This window comes from Hyla sarda, chromosome 4, assembly GCF_029499605.1.
Source record: "Hyla sarda isolate aHylSar1 chromosome 4, aHylSar1.hap1, whole genome shotgun sequence".
Lineage (NCBI taxonomy): Eukaryota > Metazoa > Chordata > Amphibia > Anura > Hylidae > Hyla > Hyla sarda.
Window position 1 is genome coordinate 272,259,241 of NC_079192.1, and position 23,597 is coordinate 272,282,837.

At 43.7% G+C, this 23,597-nt stretch overlaps 1 protein-coding gene across 1 annotated transcript in view; it reads right to left on the bottom strand.

The window, feature by feature from the left end:
• HELB (DNA helicase B) overlaps positions 1-23,597 on the bottom strand; it is a 63,408-nt gene that overhangs the window by 7,743 nt on the left and 32,068 nt on the right. Inside the window, exons 9-12 of the mRNA XM_056574228.1 lie at positions 7,473-7,532; positions 3,330-3,419; positions 2,449-2,587; positions 1,441-1,572 (exon numbers count right to left, since the gene is read on the bottom strand). Of these exons, the coding sequence (XP_056430203.1) occupies positions 1,441-1,572; positions 2,449-2,587; positions 3,330-3,419; positions 7,473-7,532 (421 nt within the window). The remainder of the gene's footprint in view (positions 1-1,440; positions 1,573-2,448; positions 2,588-3,329; positions 3,420-7,472; positions 7,533-23,597) is intronic.

A 23,597-nucleotide genomic window follows, 5' to 3' on the forward strand; every position in this document is an offset into this window, starting at 1 on the left:
CTGTGTAGAGAGAGAGAGAGAGAGAGAGAGAGAGAGAGAGAGAGAGAGAGAGAGAGAGAGAGAGAGAGAGAGAGAGAGAGAGAGAGAGAGAGAGAGAGAGAGAGAGTGGTACAGTTGCCTATAGCAACCAATTGCATTGCTTCTTCCATTTTTCAGAGGCCTTTTTAAAAATGAAAGACACAATCTGATTGGTTGCTATGGGCAACTGCACCACTCTCTCTCTACACAGGCTTTGATATCTCTCCCCCAATGTCTTAGCCCCACCACATACCCCAACGCATGTTTCGCTTTCCTAGGCTTCATCAGGGGTTATGGCTAAATGGGGGGCTAGTTGGTGTATAAATATATTTTATCAGCCAATCACTATAAGCTATACATTTATAGAAAGCCATAAGAAAGGTCATTACCTATATAGCACCTGATCCCTACATACATAATAATAAAAAGTCCCATATATATTATAAAAAATAAATAAATGTAAGCTGAACCTGCTGATTTCGTCAGGACTAGCCAACTAATGTGTAGGGAGGCCTCTCGACTGATGAGGTCAGGGAAGAGAAGGATCAGGTATGTTGGATTTTAACTGACCTACACTTGTTCTCTGGAGTCTCCTCTCTCTATTCAGAACATGTGAACACTGGTAGGAAGGGGATGGGGGAAAGAAAAGTATGCAGGTGCCTTCAGTAGAACCTAAGGCTACATTTAGAATTGACTGAGTTGTTGCATAAAGATCTGCAACAAGGTATATCAAGCCTATGGCTAGAGTAGATTTCAATGTCAGGCACATGGCGAGTAAGAAAGGATTTGCCAAATTTATTAAAAAGTACTTATCAGCTGCTGTATACTTCACATGGAGTTGTGTAGTTCTTTCCAGTCTGACCACAGTGCTCTCTGCTGACACCTCAGTCCATGTCAGGAACTGTCCAGAGCAGGAGCAAAGCCCCATAGCAAACCTCTCCTGCTTTGGACAGTTCCTAACATGGACAGAGGTGGCAGCAGAGAGCACTGTGGTCAGAAAGAAAAGAACTTCCTCTGTAGCACACAGCAGCTGATAAGTACTGGAAGGATTAAGATTTTTAAACAGAAGTAATTTACAAATCTATTTAAATTTGTGGCACCAGTTGATTTAAAAAAAAAAATAAAAAAAAAAAAATTTCCACTGGGGTACCCCTTTAAAGAGCATACAAAGGCAACAGCTGGAGGCACCCTGGTTGGTAAATACCACTCTAACAGTTATTCTAGTGGTTGCATTTTCACCCACTAAACAGCCACCAAAAGTGCCAAATAAGGTGTCTATTCTGTTATCTTGGCGTCACAGTAGGTATCGCATCATCTCTGTCAGCGGCTCTGATAAGCATCCTGTGATTCCTCCTGGAAGAACATTTTTAGCCTCCTTTGCTGTTTTGGTTTTGCACTGATGCCTCCATGAAGAGGTCTTACCTGAAATGTATGGATGGTTCGAGCCCAAGCATGCCGTAGACCACTGCGACTTCGAAGTGCTTTATAATTCAAGGTGTAGTTTCTATCTTCATCAGATAATGTTAATTCTCGAATTTTATCTTTTTCCACATCCTACAACATGAAAATTATTTGTAACTTTTGAAAACAAATAATTCAGTGCACATTATGTTTTTAAAGCGGTACTCCGCCCCTCGGAATCTTATCTCCTTATCCAAAGGATAGAGGATAAGATGTCTGATCGCTGGAGTCTTGCTGCTGGGGACCCCTGCAATCTCTCCTGCAGCACCCCCGTTCATGAGCTGCACGGTGTGAAGATCGCTCCGTGGCTGATGACAGGCGATACAGGGGTCGGGGTTAGAGATTAGCGAACTTACAGTAAATTTGATTCGTCACGAACTTCTCGGCTCGGCAGTGGATGACTTATCCTGCGTAAATGAGTTCAGCTTTCAGGTGCTCCGGTGGGCTGGAAAAGGTGGATACATTCCTAGGAAAGAGTCTCCTAGGAATGTACCCACCTTTTCCAGCCCACCGGAGCACCTGAAAGCTGAACTAATTTATGCAGGAAAAGTCATCAACTGCCGAGCCGAGAAGTTCGTGACGAATCGAATTTACTGTAAGTTCGCTCATCTCTAGTCAGGGTATCTGAAAATCACGGCTCTGCCCATCATGGCTGTCACTCCCCCTCCCATAGACTTGCATTGAGGGGGCTGGGTGTAACGTCACGAGGGAGCAGAGCCATTACGTCATGATACCCCGGCCCCTGTATCGCCCGTCATCAGCCACGGAGCGATCTTCACACCGTGCAGCTCATGAATGGGGGTGCTGCAGGAGATATCGCGAGGGTCCCCAGCGGCGGGACATCTTATGCTCTATCCTTTAGATAAGGGATAAGATATCTGGGGGCGGAGTACCCCTTTAACTAGGAAGCATCATCTATATACATTTAAACAGATCTTACAATGTTTGTGACAATCTGGATTTACTTACATCGACTACAAAAAATATTTCTCCATTACATAGCCTGTCGTCCTCTTCTTTTTCCTTCTTAGCTTGGTCCAATGGTAACCTATCTTCCAGCTGAGACTGGCTGAAGGGGGCTTCTCCATTAGATTCTTTGCTACCATTCCTACAGTGCGGAACATTACAGAGAAAATCCAGTCAGTCACTTAGAATATATACCACACCGCTTACAGATTTCTGTTACTAGAGTTGAGAACATTTAAAGGGGACGTCTAGGGATCAGAATAGAACTTTGCTTTTGTTAAAACTCTATGGCAGCATTAAAGAGGTTTTCACCTACGGAGCTCTTGATGGTCCGAGATCCCATGAATTCACCAATGTGATCTCACATGTATCTAAGACATATCAGGACATAATTTCACCTGAAAAGACATGTATGCTTTACAAAGGGGTACGCCACTGGCCAGCGTTTGGTACATTTAGTTCTGAACACTGTGTGCGCACTGTGGGGGTAGGCCACGCCCCCTTTAATGAAAGTCTGTGGGAGGGGGAGGGGCGGCTGCCACACCCCTCCCATAGACTTTCAATGAGGGGGCCTGGCCTACCGGCACAAGGGGGCGTGGTCGACCCCCAAAGTGCGCTTACAGCTTTCAGAACTAAATGTTCCGAATACTGGCCAGTGGAGTACCCCTTAAAAAGAACCCAAAAAACAGGAAGTAGAGGAACAGTGCAGCTACACCTATAACATCCCTTTCATGGCTCATTTTGTTCAGAGCGATGCATACTTGTTATTGTATAACTCCACAATAAGATGTATACAACTGTCCTAACATTGAAAACGTGGAACGAGGCTGAACTTTGGATTTTCTCTGATAAGTTTTCCTTTGGGTAACAAAAAATCCACCTACCTGGTTCTGGAGCGAAGGTCCCTGACATAGGCATTTTTCGTGCAGCAAACTTTATCACCACATCTAAAGTCATATTTGGATTTCTGATTCCTAATATAAAAACAATATCACTTCTTATTTAGCACAATGCTAAACCAGTGACAATATTTAGATCACAATCTCACAGCTAGCAGTAAAACCATATCATTGCAAATTATGGAAAAAGGGGCTTTTAGGTGCAGTCTATCTGAAAACCATAATATATATATATATAGTGGATGCATATGCTAGACATCAGAAACCTGCTAAATATCCTAGTGTTTTTGTAAAGAGAAATGACGTGTTGCACAGGGTCTTACTATACCTCTCTGTGCCTCCGATTTCAATAAAGCCATACAGAGTTTTTATTTATCTTCTGTTATGAATTCTTAATGAATGAAACAGGAAAAATTGTGAGAGGGCCAAAAAAAATATATATATATATATCAACGTACAGAGTTGCTGAGATACCAGGAAAAAAATAAATGAATAAAAAGCATTGAAAAGTCCCAACAAAACAGGAATGGTTTTGCTAAAAAAAACAAAAAACTATATATCATATCACATCAACAAATGAGCGCTCATACATCCCAGTGTACGGAAGAATTAAAAACCTAACCTATATAATTTGAGTATCATTGTGATTGTATTGACAAAGAATATGTAATTTTAACTAAAGTGCATTGCGTAGAAACAACCCCCCCCCCCCCCCCAAGCTGTTTTTTTTTTTTTTTGCTGTAGATTTTGTGGTAAAAAGAGAGAATTCCGAAGTACCATTGGCCCCATGTAAAAGAAGCCATCATATGGCCCTGCAGGTAGGAATTTAAAAGGCTAATGGCTATTAGAAAGGGAGGAGGAAGAAATTAAAATGCAAAAATGAAAAGTCACTGTGTCCTTAAAGGGGTACTCCACTGGAAAACTTTTTTTTATTTTTTAAATCAACTGGTGTCAGATAGTTTAACAGATTTATAAATTAATTTAACTGTGGTTAATTATGACCACAGTGCTCTCTGCTGTCACCTCAGTCCATTTTAGGAACTGTCCAGAGTACAAGCAAATACACATCGCACAGTTCTTAAGGTGTCAGCAGAGAGCACTGTGGTCAGACAGAACGGAAATTCAAAAAGAAAAGAACTTCCTGTGGAGAATATAACAGTTGATAAGTTCTGGAAGGATCAATACTTTTAAATAGAAGTCATTTACAAATCTGTTTAACTTTCTGGCACCAGTTGATAAAAAAAAAAAAAAATGTTTTCCAGTGGAGAACCCCCTTTAAGAAGATAACATATTTTTTTAAAAACTTAACTTTTTACTTTAACTTCTAGTCTTTACAGCAGTGTTTCCCAACCAGGGTGCCTCCAGCTATTGCAAAACTACAAAGGCTGTCCCAGGCATGCTGGGAGTTGTACTTTTGCAACATCTGGAGGCCCCCTGGTTGGGAAACACTGCTCTACAGTGTAATGAACAGTCATCACCTGCTACCTACATGCCCACAGCAAGGTACAAAAGTGAAGCCATGCTTACAGTAACATATACAAACCCATATATGTTTATTTTGTTCTATTAGTGGATGGAAAGTTCTATTTACTCCATTATCCACATCAGTTATAAATCAGATACTTTTTATCTCATAATCAGAGGAAATAAAAGGGACTATGTCTTCAGAAAATGGCCAATTGTTTAAACAAAGTTTTGGTTTTACCATAGTAGATATTTCTTCTCATTGTTCATTTTACCATCTATATTATAAAACAATCCTGACATTTTGCAGTTTGTAGCCAGGCCTCCAGGCCTAAAATTAAGATGACTAAGACTTTCTGTTCTGTCACTTTTCAGCAGTCCCTTGTCAAAGGCAGGATTAACGTGAAAGGTGACACCAGTAGATAAGATGGGGTCAGGCCTACACAACAGATGATGCTTATAGCTCAGCCTCCCCTCTGGCTGCACATGGACCTCTGCAAAGGCCAATGAGTCAGCTTCAAGCTATTGCTTCCTATATGTAGCTGCTGTAAAGCATCTCTATAAATGCTGTTAAAGGAGTACTCCGACGCAACCTGTTTATGGGGGAAATGAAGCATTAATAAAAGTTATATCACATTGTAATATACTCACGTTGTCCATGTTGGCTTCTTCCCAGACTTCTCCTCACTTTTCCATCTGGGTCGAAGCTGGGTCCTTTGATGACGCTCGACCGCGTCTTCTTCACGATCCGGCGCCATCTTCGCCCGGTGACTCATCGCTCCCATGAGTCACTGCGGGCTGTGCCGGCCTCCTCCCCAAAGTTAATTTGTTCTGCACATGCACAGTACTACGCAAATAGCGTAGGGCTAACGCTAGGCTCCTATCGCTGCATACGTTAGCCCTACGCTATTTGCGTAGTGCTGCGGCATTCTTGTGACACCGCTAGTGCAGCGTTTCCCAACCAGGGTGCCTCCAGCTGTTGCGAAACTACAACTTCCAGCATGCCCGGACAGCCAAAGGCTGTCCGGGCATGCCGGGAGTTGTAGTTTTGCAACAGCTGGAGGCACCCTGGTTGGGAAACACTGCGCTAGTGGGCACATGGCTCAGTGGGCTAGTGGGCACATGGCTCAGTGGGCTAGTGGGCACATGGCTCAGTGGGCTAGTGGGCACATGGCTCAGTGGGCTAGTGGGCACATGGCTCAGTGGGCTAGTGGGCACATGGCTCAGTGGGCTAGTGGGCACATGGCTCAGTGGGCTAGTGGGCACATGGCTCAGTGGGCTAGTGGGCACATGGCTCAGTGGGCTAGTGGGCACATGGCTCAGTGGGCTAGTGGGCACATGGCTCAGTGGGCTAGTGGGCACATGGCTCAGTGGGCTAGTGGGCACATGGCTCAGTGGGCTAGTGGGCACATGGCTCAGTGGGCTAGTGGGCACATGGCTCAGTGGGCTAGTGGGCACATGGATCAGTGGGCTAGTGGGCACATGGATCAGTGGGCTAGTGGGCACATGGATCAGTGGGCTAGTGGGCACATGGATCAGTGGGCTAGTGGGCACATGGATGAGTGGGCTAGTGGGCACATGGATCAGTGGGCTAGTGGGCACATGGATCAGTGGGCTAGTGGGCACATGGATCAGTGGGCTAGTGGGCACATGGATCAGTGGGCTAGTGGGCACATGGCTCAGTGGGCACATGGCTCAGTGGGCTAGTGGGCACATGGATCAGTGGGCTAGTGGGCACATGGAGAGGGCTGATGGGCTGGGAGGGGGAGGATGGGAGGAGATAACCACAAGGGAAGGAGCTGTGGGCATCAGCAGCAGCTAACAGGAAGCTGGCGCAGGGAGTCATGGGAAATGTAGTCTTTATGACATGGCTGCTTACTGCTACAGGTGGTAATTACAAGAGAATGGCTGGGCCAAATTTGACAAATGAGGTATCGTTGGAAAGGTCTTTGAAAGAGCTATCAGATGAGGTAAACTGATTTATTTTTTTTAAGTACCAGCGCTCCGGAGTACTCCTTTAACCCATTAAACATTTTCATTTTTGTGCGTAAATTTTTTCCTCCTCACCTTTAAAGGTTCATCCACTCTTTTTCACCTACAGGGCCATATGAGTGCTTGTTTATTGCAGGACCAATTGTACTTTGTAAAAACATTACTAATGTGACCATAAGCTTAAAAGTTTAACTCCTCCCAGAACCCCCCCCCCCCCTCCATAGATTATGTGTGTGGCAAAATTGAGGGGGAAAAAACTGTGCACTTTACAGTTAAAATTATGTTATCTTAATTCTAGGTTAGTACGATTACAATCATACCCAGTTTATATAGGTTTTGTTTTACAACATTTTTAAAAATGAATAAAAGAATGAAGAAAATGAATAAAACTCTTCTGACCCTATAACCCTATTTATTTTCAATATACAGGGTTGTAGAAGGGCTCAGTTTAGTGCTGTAATCTGTATTTTTTTTTTCAAAAACAGCACCACTACTGTTTACAGGTTGTCTGGTAAGAAAATGGGACGGAGCTGCAGTACTACACACAACCTGCAGACAGGAGCGGTGCAGATTTAGCAAAGAAACAAGTGTTATTTCTACTACTGGACAACATCTTTACGGCCCAAACTAAAAGGTCACATTCTTAGTAAAGAGAATAAACAGCACACTTACTTGAGGGAATGACCCGAATAGTGTCTGCAGCAAAGTTCATTGATCAACAGGCAATCCATCCTGCACAATAAATAGAAGTCTGTGACTTTTCACTACTTAACATATATACACCATACAGACCATATACACCAAAGTAATGATCACTTCAAGGTTATTGGCACGTACACTCACAGGCCACTTTATTAGGTACACTTTGCTAGTACCGGATTGGACCCCCTTTTGCCTTTATTCTTTGTGGCATACTTTCTACAAGGCGCTGGACACATTCCAGAGATTTTGGTCCATATAGACATGATGGCATTACACAGTTGCTGAAGATTTGTCATTATGCCAATCTCCTGTTCCACCACATCCCATTGGATGTAGATCCGGTGACTGTGGAGGCCATTGGAGTACAGTGAACTCATTGTCAAGAAACCAATAAAGATTATGTGAGCTGTGTGACATGGTGTATTATTCTGCTGAAAGTAGCCAGCAGAACGTGTACTCTGTCACAGTCACAGTCCCAGTCACAGTCCGCAACAATACTCCGGTAGGCTGTTGCGTTTAAACAATGCTCCATTGGTACTAAGGGGCCCAAAGTGTGCTCCCACACATACCACCACTACTACCAGGCTGAACCACTGATACAAGGCATGACGGATCCTTGTTTCATATAACATGTAGAAAAGAGATCCACAACTTTTTTTTTAGAAGGAGTTCATGGACTTTTTTTTTTAACTAATAAAACTTCTAGCATCGATTTCAAGCAGCTAAGGGCAGGAAGAGACGTTAAAGTGGGCACAGACTGTTCACAGCTTGACAAAGGAGGACTGAAAAAGCTGCTCAGATAAATCTCAATTTCAGCTGCAATATGTCAATGTCAGGGTCAGAATTTAGATTAGTACAATTCAATCCATCTTGTAATGTCACATCTGTGGAATGAGGTTTGAACTGACAATCCACAATGCTCCTGTGCAGTCAGCACTTCTGAATACAAGTTACATATGGGATGTAGTAAAATAAGACTCTTAAAACATGAGCGTGCATCACAAATATATTGTCAGATTTATGCCAATAACCATGACGGAGGGCACACCTTTAGTGGGCATACCCTTTAATGGATAAATTGAAAAAAGGGAGGGTTGGGAGAAAATACTCACACCCCTCGCACAAATACAGCCTGATAGAAATTAAACTTAAAGCAGTCAGATTTGTGCCCATAACCGTGACAGAGGGCACGCCTTTAGTGAGCAAAAAGTCAACCTAGTAGAAAAATGACAATTTATAATCATGAAACAACACCACAACCCTAACACATAACCCAATTTAGCCTCTAACTTGAGACAGAAAATAGAATCTGCGAACTAGCTATCCTAGTAATCGATACCTAGTACCGAAGAGCTGTGGTAGTCACGCCCACTCTGTAATAAACAAGCCGGCACTGAAACAGGATCAGGCTGACATACTAGCTGATCAATGCCTATTTTACATACTTGCCTATGACATCATGGCAAGAGTGGAACCAATAGATACCTGTCCAGCATAATATGAAGCTATCCAGACCCTGCTATTAAGCGGCAAAAATAAACTGTTTGCAAATGACACACAACAACAACTACATGAAAGACCTTTGGTGAAAACCTTGTGGCGCCCTATTGCCTGTAAATCAAACTACACTTGAATAAGCACCTTACATGAAGACTAAACCACACCATTAAACTGCCAAGCTTCCGACTCAAAACTGATCTCAGGAGTGGCGTCCCGCTGCGAGTGACCGATCCCTTCAGCACCATCATGCCTGTAGACATGACAGGTCTTTGCGTAAGCATCATACCTGTAGACAGGACAGTTCTTACACAAACCATCAAGCCTGTAGACGTGACAGGTCTTGCATAACCATTGTTCTTTTTGCAACCACCTGTGTGTCATGCCGTTATTGCGCTGAAAGCGTGTCAGTAACTATAAATACGCAGTGGATCCCCCTGAAGACGTGGCAGGTATGAAGAGTATACAACCACCTATGTGTCGTGATGCTCTTGCTCTGAAGACGTATCAGTAACAACAACTGTGCAGTGCATCCTCCTGCAGATGTGGCAGGTATACAACCACCTATGTGTCGTGATGTTGTTGCTCTTAAGACGTGTCAGTAACAACAATTACGCAGTGTATCCCCCTGCAGACGTGGCAGGTATGAAGGGTATACAACCGCCTATGTGTCGTGATGGTGTTGCTCTGAAGATGGGTCAGTAAAAACAACTGTGCTTATGTGTCATGATGTTATTTTGCTGGAGACGTGTCTGCAACAATAACATGGTGCGTGCCCTTGGACAAAAGGATTAAAAGGTAGAGGCTGAATATCAGATGTCAACATACAGAGCTAATATGTGACCGTAATACTGACTTAGTGACTAAAATGTGGTACAACTACTACAGTAACTTGTATGACCTATCAGCTGCAGGAACAAATGCCGGTATAACAGCGTAGTAGTGTATGCACGTGATATGAACTGTAACATGTGAGGTAAACTAATGTTTGCGTAGTGTGCTGCTCCAATCCTAGCAATGAGTGAGACTGACTTGGTGGCGTACATGATACAATTAGTATTGCTAGTAAATGTAAGACTCCGCTGTAATAGTAATAAATAGCCGGAACTTCCACTGAAACAGACATAGTAGCACAACTGGAAAACATATGCGTGATTTAAAAAATGTCTAACACATGGTGGGGTGACTGCTCTAGTAGTTCAAGTGTGCTATTCAATGTATAGATGTAATGAAACTATCAGGAGTATGCATGTAAAATCTAGCTTATCTAAACTTATCTATGCACAGTAAATGGTCATGGACGTATGACAGATATTAAAGTTAAGAACCTATGTACGGTAAAAATGCTGTGTATGACTGCACAGTGTAAAAGAACATGAAATGCTATCAATACTTACAGCATAATATTATAATTATTATGAATGTATGCCCGGAATGAATGCTATGCAGTTATGTACCGTATGAATACTATGAGCCTATGCGTGAAAGTACTGTATAAGTTATGACTGTATGTACAGTATAACTACTATAAGCATGTGCATAGTATAAAACTACAAGCGTATGTGCCGTACAAATGCTATAAATATATGCATATAAATATGAGCATATGTATATTATAAAATTATGTGAATGTATATAGAGCATAGATGCTGATCATTATGCATAGTAATACTATAAGCGTATGCACAGCACAAATGCCACGAGCATCCAAACAGCACAAATGCCATGGGCGCACAAACACAAAACGCCATGAGTGCACACACAGCGCAAACGCCATGAGCACATGAACACAAAAGGCAAGAGTGCATGCGCAGCACAAAACACCAAGAGCGCACGTGCAGCATAAATACTATGAACGTATGAACAATGAGAGCATATGAACAGTATTAATACCATGAACGTGTGAACAGTATAACTGCTATGAGCGTAAGAACAGTATAATGTGTCAAGAACGAATGGACAGTATGAATGCCATGAGCATATGAATGCCATGAGCGTATGGACAGTATGAATGCCATGAGCGTACGGACAGTATGAATGCCATGAGCGTACAGACAGTATGAATGTCATGAGCGTATGAACAGTATAAATGCCATGAGCGTATGAACAGTATGAATGCCATGAGCGTATGAACAGTATGAATGCATGAGCGTATGAACAGTATGAATGCATGAGCGTATGAACAGTATGAATGCATGAGCGTATGAACAGTATGAATGCATGAGCGTATGAACAGTATAAATGCCATTATCGTATGAACATTATAAATGCTATGAGCTTATGAACAGTATAAAATGCCATGAGCGTATAAACAGTATAAAATGCCATGAGCGTATAAACAGTATAAAATGCCATGAGCGTATGAACAGTATAAAAGCCATGAGCGTATGAACAGTATAAAAGCCATGAGCGTATGAACAGTCTAAAGCCACAAGCGTATAAAAACAGTATAAATACCTTGAGTACAATACAACAGAATATGGAAATGTATGTTGCAGAGGCATATAGAAAACATGTAGTGTACATTATACGGAAAATATGAAGGGCTAGTAACACTAAACGTAACAGGCTCATACAATATGCATGCACTGTAACACTTCACTGTACACACAGGTCTACAGCGAATGATAACTAAGTAGAACTACAAGCGGGCGGTGTATACGAGCTCTGACGAGGCTGCAGCATATTCAATCACTGAATTCTACACTGATGCACCAGAATGACTTGAGAGACACAGGAAAGACAAGGAAGCTATGATACGAGTGGGTGTATCGGGGTAACGAGCTCAGGTCAGACCGCTGGGATATAGTGCTGTAGTGGAAGAATGGTAAGACCATGTCAGCTACGCACGAGAAGGACAGCACTTGCTCAGCCGACAGCACTTGCAGATCAACCCGCATGACGTCATCAGAAAGTGCCCAAGCCACGTGTCAAAACACTTCAGATATGCGCCGGACCCACCGATGTAACCACCACCGATGTAACCACCCTGGCTGACAAATGCTGTGTGAGCTCCCCAAACCTGTACCTGTGGAACAGCACATTCACAATGACCCCGGCACTGGAGGATAACCACAACCTTAACGAGCGGGAGGCGGGCATCCAGCTGTGAGGCAGCCGTCGGGGCTATGGGAAATGCCGAGACCGCGTCAGTAAAAGCAGGGCTCTGAGAGAGGAAACGACCATCGGAGCCCCAGAACGTGACAGGAGGATTCAAATGCCAGACGTAGCCGTGAAGCCATGATCCGCAAAATGTAACGTACGCCCCGCCAGTAGGTGCAGGAACGTTCTATACCCACAACTCCTTAACGACCCACCTTGAAATGCAGGGGGAGGAAAATACTCATGCCCCTCGCACAAATACAGCCTTATAGACTTAATACTAATTCAGGATGCCATTTTAGCATGGACCAGAATCTTTAAAGTGTGCTTCCATGTCAAAGACATATGCAGTCATGGTCGTAAATGTTGGCACCCCTGAAATTTTTCACGAAAATGAAGTATTTCTCACAGAAAAGGATTGCAGTAACACATGTTTTGCTATACACATGTTTATTCCCTTTGTGAGTATTGGAACTAAACCAAAAGAGGGAGGAAAAAAAGCAAATTGGACATAATGTCACACCAAACTCCAAAAATGGACTGGACAAAATTATTGGCACCCTTAACTTAATACTTGGTTGAACACCCTTTGGCAAAATAACTGAAATCAGTCGCTTCCTATAATCATCAATAAGCTTCTTACACCTCTCAGCCGGAATGTTGAACGGCTCTTCCTTTGCAAACTGCTTCAGGTCTCTCTTATTGGAAGGGCGCCTTTTCCCAACAGCAATTTTAAGATCTCTACACAGGTGTTCAATGGGATTTAGATCTGGACTCATTGCTGGCCACTTCAGAACTCTCCAGCGCTTTGTTGCCATCCATTTCTGGGTGCTTTTTGACGTATGTTTGGGGTCATTGTCCTGCTGGAAGACCCAAGATCTCTGCCGCAAACCCAGCTTTCTGACACTGGGCTGTACAGTGCGACCCAAAATCCATCTGTAATCCTCAGATTGCACCCAGTGCCAGAGGCAGCAAAACAACCCCAAAACATCATTGAACCTCCACCATATTTCACTGTAGTTACTGTGTTCTTTTCTTTGTAGGCCTCATTCCGTTTTAGGTAAACAGTAGAATGATGTGCTTTACCAAAAAACTGTCTTTGTCTCATCTGTCCACAAGACATTTACCCAGAAGGATTTTGGCTTACTCAAGTTCGTTTTGGCAAAATGTAGTTGCTTTTTTTATGTCTGTGTGTCAGCAGTGGGGTCCTCCTGGGTTTCCTGCCATAGCATTTATTTTCATTTAAGTGTCGACGGATAGTTTGCGCTGACACTCATGCTCCCTGATCCTGCAGGAAAGCTTGAATATCTTTGGAATGTGTTTGGGGCTGCATATTCACCATCCGGACTATCCTGCATTGACACCTTTCATCAATTTTTCTTTTCCGTCCACGCCCAGGGAGATTAGCTACAGTGCCATGGGTTGCAAACTTCTTGATAATGTTGTGCACTGTGGACAAAGGCAAATCTAGATCTCCGGAGATGGACTTGTAAACATAAGATTGTTGATATTTTTCCACAATTTTGGTTCTCAAGTCCTCAGACAGTTCTCTTCTCCTCTTTCTGTTGTCCATGCTTAGTGTGGCGCACACAGACACACAATGCAAAGACTAAGTGAACTTATCTCCTTTTTATCTGCTTTCAGGTGTGATTTTTATATTGCCCACACCGGTTACTTGCCCCAGTATAAAGGAGCATCACATGCTTCAAACAATGTTATTTTTCCACAATTTTGAAAGGGTGCCAATAATTTTGTCCAGACCATTTTTGGAGTTTGGTGTGACTGTCATATTTGCTTTTTTTCCTCCCTTTTTTGGTTTATTGCCAATACAAGCAAAACATGTGTTACTGCAATCCTTTTCAGTGAGAAATACTTCATTTTATAGAAAAATTTCAGGGGTGCCAACATTTACGGCCATGGCTGTATATGTTCGGCACTAAATAGATACAAAGGGTGAAATAAGTATTGAACACATCAATACTGGCACACTTCCCCCCCCCCCCAGAACGGCGATGGCCAATCGGGTCTCAGGTGACTCAGCACCAATCACCCTCAAGTTCTAGGAGGGAGGTGGCATGGGTGATTGGCCAGTCACGACCGACAGGCCAATCACAGCAGCGGCGTGGAATATGAGTTCCCGATCTTCCGCTCTGCCCACTCACTGCAGTTAGAGTTCGTGAGTAGAGCGGAGCTGCGGACCCCAAAATGCTGCAGAGTTGCTGGGAGTTGTAGTGTGCCAACTGGATTGTTGGTGGGGGACAGATTACAGGAGGCAGGGAGAGGTTTGGTAGTGAAAAAAAATTAAAATAAAACTTTTCCAGCTTCACCCTTATACTGACTTGGAGTCATCTGTCTGACCAACACAGTACTTTAGGGTGGTGCTGCCTCACCCCAGTTTTTTTTCCCTTTTCTTTTTTTTTTAGGGCGACCGTGGTCCGTGCCACCAACAAATGTGTGTGACTGGACCATGATTTCTGATCAGTAATATTTTTTTTACTGATCCGCTTTTTTAGGGATGTACGTTTTATTTATACATTTTTTAAATTTTTTTGGGAGTCCAAGAATTTTTTTTTCTATTCTGTGCATCCAGCCACCACTGAGCACTGATCAGTGAAGCACATCACTGACCAACATCCGCTTTTTTTCCCTCTGTTATTTCAAAAAGTAAATCACACTACACAATGCTACACTGAAATAAAGTGCAAAACACACAAACACGTTGTAGATTTTTATTTTACAATGCCTCACAAGGTATATTCGGCGGAGAAGGCATTCGCCAATATTGCCTCCGACACCGGATCCACCAGTGAGGGAGAAGACCCCTCTTTCCTTCTTTCTTCCTATAATGATGCGGAGTCCCCTAGAAGGCGGTGCCGCAGGACAATGCCAGTGGAGGCCCCACAAGCTAGTGTCCCTCTTCCCAGTACCAGTTTCCCTGTCCCCCTTATAGATTACCCCGTTTGGACCCTAATTCTGGACAATTATGAGCTACAAACTGCTGGATTTTTCGGACACCCAGGAATCCAAATTGACACCACAGGCCTCACTGAAATAAACTTTACGCTTTTTTCAGTGAGGATTTTGTCAATTTGATGGCGGCGCAAACAAATTTCTAAAGGCCAGAAAGTTTTGAACCAGAACCCTGGATGTTTTTTGGCTAGGCCCGACAGATGGCCCCCCATCAATGATGACATATTGGGGTCATGTGCTGCATATGGGCATTCTGTACTCGGGAGAAATTGCTTTACAATTTTGGGGGGCTTTATCTACTTTTACGCCTTGTGAAAATGAAAACTTTGGGGCATTTTGGTTTAAAAAAAAATTTTTTACCCTCACATATGCTGGGGTAACCCTTATTTTTTTATTATTTTCACAACGGGGAAAAAGGGGGAAAAGACTACCAAAGTTTGTAACACAACTTTGCCAGAGTATAGAAATACAGCATATGTGGACGTAAAGTGCTTTGCAGTATCATGGCAGGGGTAAGGAATGAGGGAGCACCATGTACATTAGAGGCCTAAATTGATGATGTGTACTGCAATGGCTGATAGTTGAAGGTTCTGCCAAAATCTTTATAAAAAAAGGTGTCTGACAGATTTTTGGAACAATGAGCTGTGAAAATAAATGTCATTTTTTACACTAACCTGTTGGTGTAGCCTAACATTTTTTCATTTTCACAAGGGCTAAATGGGGAAAGAGACCCCCAAATTTTGTAACTCATCTTTTCCCCCAAATGTGGACGTAAAATGCTGTGCAGGCACACTCAGGGCCGGCCTTAGGTGTTCAGGCGCCCTGTGCGAGCTAGCCTTGTGGCGCCCCCCCCCCCCCCCATAAACGTACACAAAGAGGAAAAAAATCTTTATGACAAATATATTTTTTTTATATTTAATCAGTTCCCTGCCCCATTAATCAGTCCCATCAGGGACGTGCACACACAGGGTTCAAAGGGGGCTTGAGCCCCTGCCCTTTTTCGCCCATGCCCCTTTAATGCCCTTTTTTATTTTTGCAAAACTGCAGCACTGTAGACAAAGTGAGTCCGCTCAATCTACAGCAGCCGACACGCCATTCTATGAATTTTCTCCCTCCATACCCCCCCCCCCTTGCTCAATCTATATACAGTGCTGCCCAAGTCCTGTCAGCACAGCACAACTCCTCCACTGCAGCACATCCCCAAAGTCCACTCATTGTACTGCGCTTCCAAATGCCCGGCAGCGCAGCAGCTAGTGAAAACCAAACCCCCTAGCAGGGTCCTGCAGGGGCTGCCTGGGTATGTCACATGACCTAACCAGAGGGATTAGAGTGAAGCAGTACGGGCCTGTCTGCCATCTTGAAGTGAGGAGTCTCCGCTGGCTGGTTAGTGTCTGCCCTGGTAATAGTTTTTAATTAGTGTGTAACCTTCAGTATACAAAGAATAAAGCACTACAACCATGGTTGTGCTTTGTTCCTTTGCATACTGGGGATTGTAGTGTTATGCAGTGTTATGCAGTGCTTTAAGTGGGCCGGAACACGGCCAGTACCGCCACTTCCAAAAATGCCTATTGACAGTACCAGCACCTCTCCCTGCGCCCAGAACATGCTTTTAGCGTACAGGAACGCTAATTTGCACTTTTTTTAAAAAATATTTCCTGCCCCGGCCTGTGCGCCTGTGACTCACAGCGCGCAGGAGGGGGGGGGGGCCAAGGGAAGTAGGTGTGCGCTTTGCTGTGCGTGCGCACACAGCGTCCCCCTGCATCTCCCATCGTCTCCCTCCCCCCTGCGGCCCTGTCACCTGTGCCAGTGTAGTGATGAGTCCCCCTCCCCCCCCAGCGGCGCAGTGAGTGCCCTGCCGGTGACTCGGTGCCCTGCCGAGAGGGGAGGAAAGAGGAAGCTCTGCCGGATTCCCGTGCTGTTGTAGTGAAGATAATGGATTAAGGTATGTACCCTTTCCACCCAGTTACCCCTTCTTAACCCTGTCCACCCCCCCACTGCTGTCATCCATGTCCACCCCTCTGTTACCCCTTCTTAACCCTCTCCACCCCCCACTCCTGTCATCCATGTCCACCCCTCTGTTACCCCTTCTTAACCCTCTCCACCCCCCACTGCTTTCATCATGTCCACCCCCTGTCCATCCCTGTCACCCATGTACACCCCCCAGTCTACCCCTTTCACACATATCTACCCCCCCCCCCAGTCAACTAACAGCCCGACTTAGCTGACGGGAACCATTTACTTTCACTTTAGACACGGCGATCAACTTTGCTTGCCGCGTCTAAGGGGTTAATGACGGGCATCACCTCGATTGGTGATGTCCGGCATTAGATATGGGTCCTGATGGCTGATAGCCGCCAGGACCACCCGACTATGACGTGGGGTCAGCCCGTGACCCTGCGTCATAGTAGGGGAGCGGGATCAGGGCATAAAGGTACGCCCTTGGTTCCCAAGGTAGAAAAAGGCTCATGCCCAACAGTACAGAAAAACCTATACCCTACAGTGTGTGGCAGTATTATATTTAGGGTTCAGTGTGTGGCAGTATTATATTTAGGGTACAGTGTGTGGCAGTATTATATTCAGGGTACAGTGTGGGGCAATATTATATTCAGGGTACAGTGTGGGGCAATATTATATTTAGGGTACAGTGTGGGATGGTATTATATTTAGGGTACAGTGTGTGGCGGTATTATATTTAGGGTACAGTGTGTGGCAGTATTATTTTTAGGGTACAGTGTCTGGCAGGATTATAATGATTATTGTCTTCATACAGAGGATGAGAATCTAGTGATAAAGTCAGGAGCCTATGATGTGCAGGCATCAGACTCTGCTGAGAAAATGGAGCTGGAAGAAGACCTGGCCTCTGGACCGTATGAGGAAGAAAAGGAAAGACAACAGAGAAGACGTCACTCAGGTCACTGATATTACTGTGTATTCTCCAGACTGTCACATCAAAGCTGTAGTCACTTGTAAGTCCTGCAGTGATGATGGGTAAAACTGTACCCCAATATGTGGCTCTTCAGCTGTTACAAAACTACAACTCCCAAATTCCTGGGCTCTCCAGACATAATGGGAGTTTTAACTTTCCAACAGCTGGAGAGCCACTTGAACCCAGGTGATCGGTGGGGGTCCCAGCAGTCTGACCTCCACCCAAAAAAATGGGCAGCTTATTCTAAAATGCCAGGCCTATTTTTGGTCCCAATCTGGCCTTTGCCTAAGGGGGGGGGTTTAGGGAGCCCTGAGGCAATTTTTTGCATCAGGGCCCTGTGGTCTCTAGCTATGCCCCTGCTGGTGCTTCTGGGGGTCTGATTGGGACCTTCATGGGTTGATGCTATCTTGATGGCCAGAGGTCCCTTACCACGGGCATTGTGGTGTGTTAATATAAGTAAGGTTTTTATAGTGCCCTTTTTTTTATTTGAGCCCCTGCCCTCCAGAATGTCTGTGCACGTCCCTGAGTCCCATCTACCCCTTCACCAGTCCCCTGCCCCCCTTAATCAGATGCCGTATAGTTCCCCCACATTAGGTTGGCAGTATAGTTCCCCCACATTAGGTAGGAGCAGGTTCCCCACATTAGGTAGAAGAGGTTCCCCACATTAGGTAGTAGCAGGCTCCCCACATTATGTATAGGCAGGTTCCCCACATTAGGTAGTAGCAGGTTCCCCACATTAGGTACAAGAGGTTCCCCACATTATGTAGAAGCAGGTTCCCCACATTATGTAGAAGCAGGTTCCCCACATTATGTAGAAGCAGGTTCCCCACATTATGTAGAAGCAGGTCCCCCCCCCCCCCCCCCGGACTCTCACACACACAGACACCCACACAGACAGACACCCACACATGCACACAAACATAGACACACTTACCTGTCCTGCGCTGCATTCTCCTCTCCGGCGTCGGCCTCACGAGTGACGTCACTGACGTCGTCCTGTGCGGGTCTGCGGAGGTACGTCACATGTGCGACGTCCCTCTTCAGACTGGGGCCGGCCAGCCAACCAGAGACGCGGAGGAGGGCGGGGTAAGTGAAACCTCCCTGTGTAATGAAGAAAACTGTGCCCTGAAGCGGAATGTGACCCTCCGCATAGGGACATAGTTGAGGGAGGGTAGTGGGAATGGAATGAGAGGGTGTGGCCTGCAAAGCAGAAAACTGTGTCCCTGTCCGGAGAGTCACATTCCGCTACAGGGCACAGTTTTCTTCATTACACCAGCATTTAGCACTGCTTGCCCGAAGCAGCGATGAATGGCTGAAGAAGTTACCTGCCCGCCACCTCACACTGGAACTGGACGTCGGGCAATACAAATTACATTTTCCTGGTGCGAGCTGTATCGGCCGAACGGCGTCCCTGTTGCTATGGCGCCCTGTGCGGCCGCACAGCTCGAACACCCCTAAGGCTGGTCCTGGGCACACTGCAGGGCTATGAAGGGAGTGAGCGCCATTGGCCTTGGATTTGGCTGGAATTGAGGTCAGGAGCATGGTGTGTTTGCAAAGCCCCCAATGTGCCAGGACAGTGGAAACCCCCCACAAGTGACCACATTTTGGAAACTACATCCCTCAAGGAAAGTAAGAAGATTTTTGTAACAGTAGGCTGTAAAAATAAAAATAAACATTTTTCAGTGCACTGTTCAAAACATCTTTGAATTACCGTTTGGATGTAAATGATCACTTCACCCCTTGTTACTTTCTTTGAGAGGTGTAGTTTCCAAAATGGTGTGTCATGTGGGGTGGGTCCGCTGTTCTGGCACCATGGGGGCTGTATAAAAGCACATGGCCCCCGATTTCAATTCCAGCCAAATTTTCTCTCTAAAAGCCCAATTGCGCTTCTTCTCTTAGGGTATTGTTCACACTGCACATCAGTGTGAATGGGTCTTCCGTAATACTCGTACACACTGAGGAATTTCAGCGGGTGACAATTCCGCTGCTAACATTGATCCGCACGAAGAAAGAACAAGTGCATTCTTTGCGCAGAAGTCAGCAAGCCCTGCATTGCAGTCAATGGTGCCAGTGCAGGGCAGTGCGGTCCTACCAGCCAGATGGAATCTCCGCTTGCGGAATTCTGTGAGTGGAGATTCCTTTCACATTAATGTTTTTTTTGTTTGTTTTTTATACTTTATTTATATAAATTTCCATACATCGAAATCAACAATTACAAAAAGAAGTAATACCTCCTAACCCACCCCGACCCTCCCCACCCCTCAGCCTGGCATTACTACCTGACCCTAATTTATCTAACAATCTATAAATAGAGAGAGCAGTACCCAGCTCCTAAAAAAACTTTCTGACAAGGATGCAAACTAGCTTTTCCATAATAACCATCTATACTTTTCCTTACTTCCAATTTTCCTATTCTTATATAAAATTTCTTCATATTTTTTAACCTTATTCACTAACCCTATGCATTATTTTTCCGTTGGTACATCAGGTCCCATCCACCTTCTAATTATCACCATCTTTGCTAATCCAATAATTCTCAAAATCACGTTTCCATAACCTTTTACATTTAAGCCTAACCCCAGAATTGCACTTTTAGCTTCAAATGGCACTCAACCTTAAAATCCTTCTCAATTCTTCTATACACACTCTCCCAAAATTATTTGACTCTCCAATAGTCCCACATTAAGTGTAATAGGTCAGCTTCTTCCTTATTACATTTAGGACACAGGGCATCCTTTCTTATACCCATTTTCTCAAGAAGTTTTGGAATATAATAAATCCTATGGTTCAATTTCCAGAAAGAATCAATGTGATTCATATTTACTGAGGACCTCCTAACATTTTTAAAAATTTCCTCCCATTCCTCCTCATTTATTACTTAATGTAAACATACCCTTATGAGTCCTGTTGTGTGCCTGCCGAGCACCTTACGTCCACATATGGTGTGTTTTCATGCTCAGGAGAAAAAGCCCTCTAAAATTTGTAACCCAGTTTCTCCTATTATCCCTTGTGAAAACGAAAGTTAGGGTAACATTAGCATTTTAGTGTGATAAAAAAAAATAATAATTTCATTTCCCCCTCCAACTTCAAAGAAAAGATGTCAAACACCTGTGGGGTGTTAAGGCTCATTGTACCCCTTGTTACGTTCCTTTAGGGGTGTAGTTTCCCAAATGGTATGCCATGTGTTTTTTTTTTTTGTTTTTTTTGCTATTCTGGTATCATGGTGGCTTCCTAAATGCAACATGCCTCCCAAAAACAATTTTAGCAACATTCTCTTTCCAAAAGCTACATTTTGCTCCTTATCTTCTGAGCCCTGTAGTGCGCCCGCAGAGCACTTAACATCCACATAAGGTATTTCCTTACTCACAAGTTTGGGGGGGGGGGGGGGGTGCATTTTCTCCTTTTACTCCTTGTAAAAATGCATAAATGGGGCTACAAGAACATGTTCGAATGAAAAAATTTAGATTTTTAGCTTTCTCTTCCACTCAGCTGCTATTCCTGTGAAAGACCTAAAGAGTTACACTTTCATATTGTCATGTTGAATACTTTATGTTAGAAATCCCCCATATTGCACCAAAGACCCTCAAATCCACTCAAATTGCTGCTAAACTTTGAAGCCCTCTAATGTCTTCAAAAAAATAAAAACATGTCATCTTTATGATTCAAACATTAAGTAGACATATTGTACATGTGAATCAATATATAATTTGCATTATCCATTTTCCTTAGAAGCAGAGAGTTTCAAAGTTAGAAAGTTAGATTGTTTTTTCGTGACATATTCAACTTTAACATGGTGGTAAAATTTTGTGGTAACTTTCTTGGTGAAAAATCCCAAAATTTTATGAAAATTTAGAAAATTTTGCATTCTTCTAACTTTGAAGCTCTCTGCTTGTAAGGAAAATGAATATTCGAAATAAAAAAAAATGTATTCACATTTCCAATATGTCTACTTTATGTTTGAATCATAACATTTAAGTGTTTTTACTTTTGGAAGACATCAGAGGGCAATTTTCCAATTTTTCACAAAATGTTCACACTCACTATTTTTCAGGGACCAGTTCAGGTTTGAAGTGGATTTGAAGGGTCTTCATATAAGAAATACCCGACAAATGACCCCATTATAAAAACTGCACCCCCCAAAGTATTCAAAATTACATTCAGTCAGCATTTTAACCCTTTAGGTGTTTCACAGGAATAGCAGCAAAGTGAAGGAGAAAATTCAGAATCTTCATTTTTTACACTCGCATGTTCTTGTAAACCCAATTTTTGAATTTTTACAAGGGGTAAAAGGAGAAAATGTATACTTATATTTGTAGTCCAATTTCTCTCGAGTAAGGACATACCTCATATGTAAATTGTTCGGCGGGTGCAGTAGAGGGCTCAGAAGCGAAGGAGCGACAAGGGGATTTTGGAGAGTACGTTTTTCAGAAATGGTTTTTGTGGGGCATGTTGCATTTAGGAAGCCCCTATGGTGCCAGAACAGCAAAAAAAAAAAAAAAAAAAAAAACAACACATGCCATACCGTTTTTGAAACTACTAGACCCCTTGAGGAACGTAACAAGAAATAAAGTGAGCCTTAATACCCCACAGGGGTTTCACGACTTTTGCATATGTAAAAAAAAAAAAAAATGTCTCACTAAAATGTGTTTCCCCCCCAAATTTCACATTTTTGCAAGGGTTAATAGCAGAAAATACCCCCCCAAATTTGTAACCCCATCTCTTCTGAGTATGGAGGTACCCCATAAGTTGACCTTAAGTGCACTACGGGCGAACTACAATGCTCAGAAGAGGAGGAGCGCCATTGAGCTTTTGGAAAGAGAATTAGTTTGGAATGGTAGTCAGGGGCCATGTGCATTTACAAAGCCCCCCGTGGTGCCAGAACAGTGGACCCCCCCCACATGTGACCCTATTTTGGAAACTACACCCCTCACAGAATTTAATAAGTGGTGCAGTGAGCATTTACACCCCAATGGCGTTTGACAGATCTTTGGAACAGTGGGCTGTGAAAATGAAAAATTTTAATTTTTCATTTTCACGGATCACTGTTCAAAAAAATCTGTCAGACACCTGTGGGGAGTAAATGCTCACTGTACCCCTTATTACATTACATGAGGGGTGTAGTTTCCAAAATGGGGTCACATGTGGGGGGAGGGGGGTTCATTGTTCTGGCACAATGGGGGCTTTGTAAACACAAGTGGCCTTCAATTCCGGACAAATTTTCTCTTCAAAATCCCAATGGCACTTCCTTCTCTTCTGAGCATTGTAGTGCGCCAGCAGAGAACTTTACATCCACATATGGGGTATGTTCTTACTCAATAGAAATGGGGTTACAAATAGGCTTTTTTCCTATTTTCCCTTGTGAAAATGAAAAATTTAGGGTAACACCAGCATTTTAGTGAAAAAATTTTTTTCTTCTCATTTTCCCATTCAACTTTAATGAAAATTTGTCAAACACCTGTGAGGAGTTAAGGCTCACTATCCCCCTTGTTACATTCCGTGAGGGGTGTAGTTTCCAAAATGGGGTCACATGTGGGTATTTTTTTTTGTGTTTATGTCAGAACCGCTGTAAAATCAGCCACCCCTGTGAAAATCACCTATTT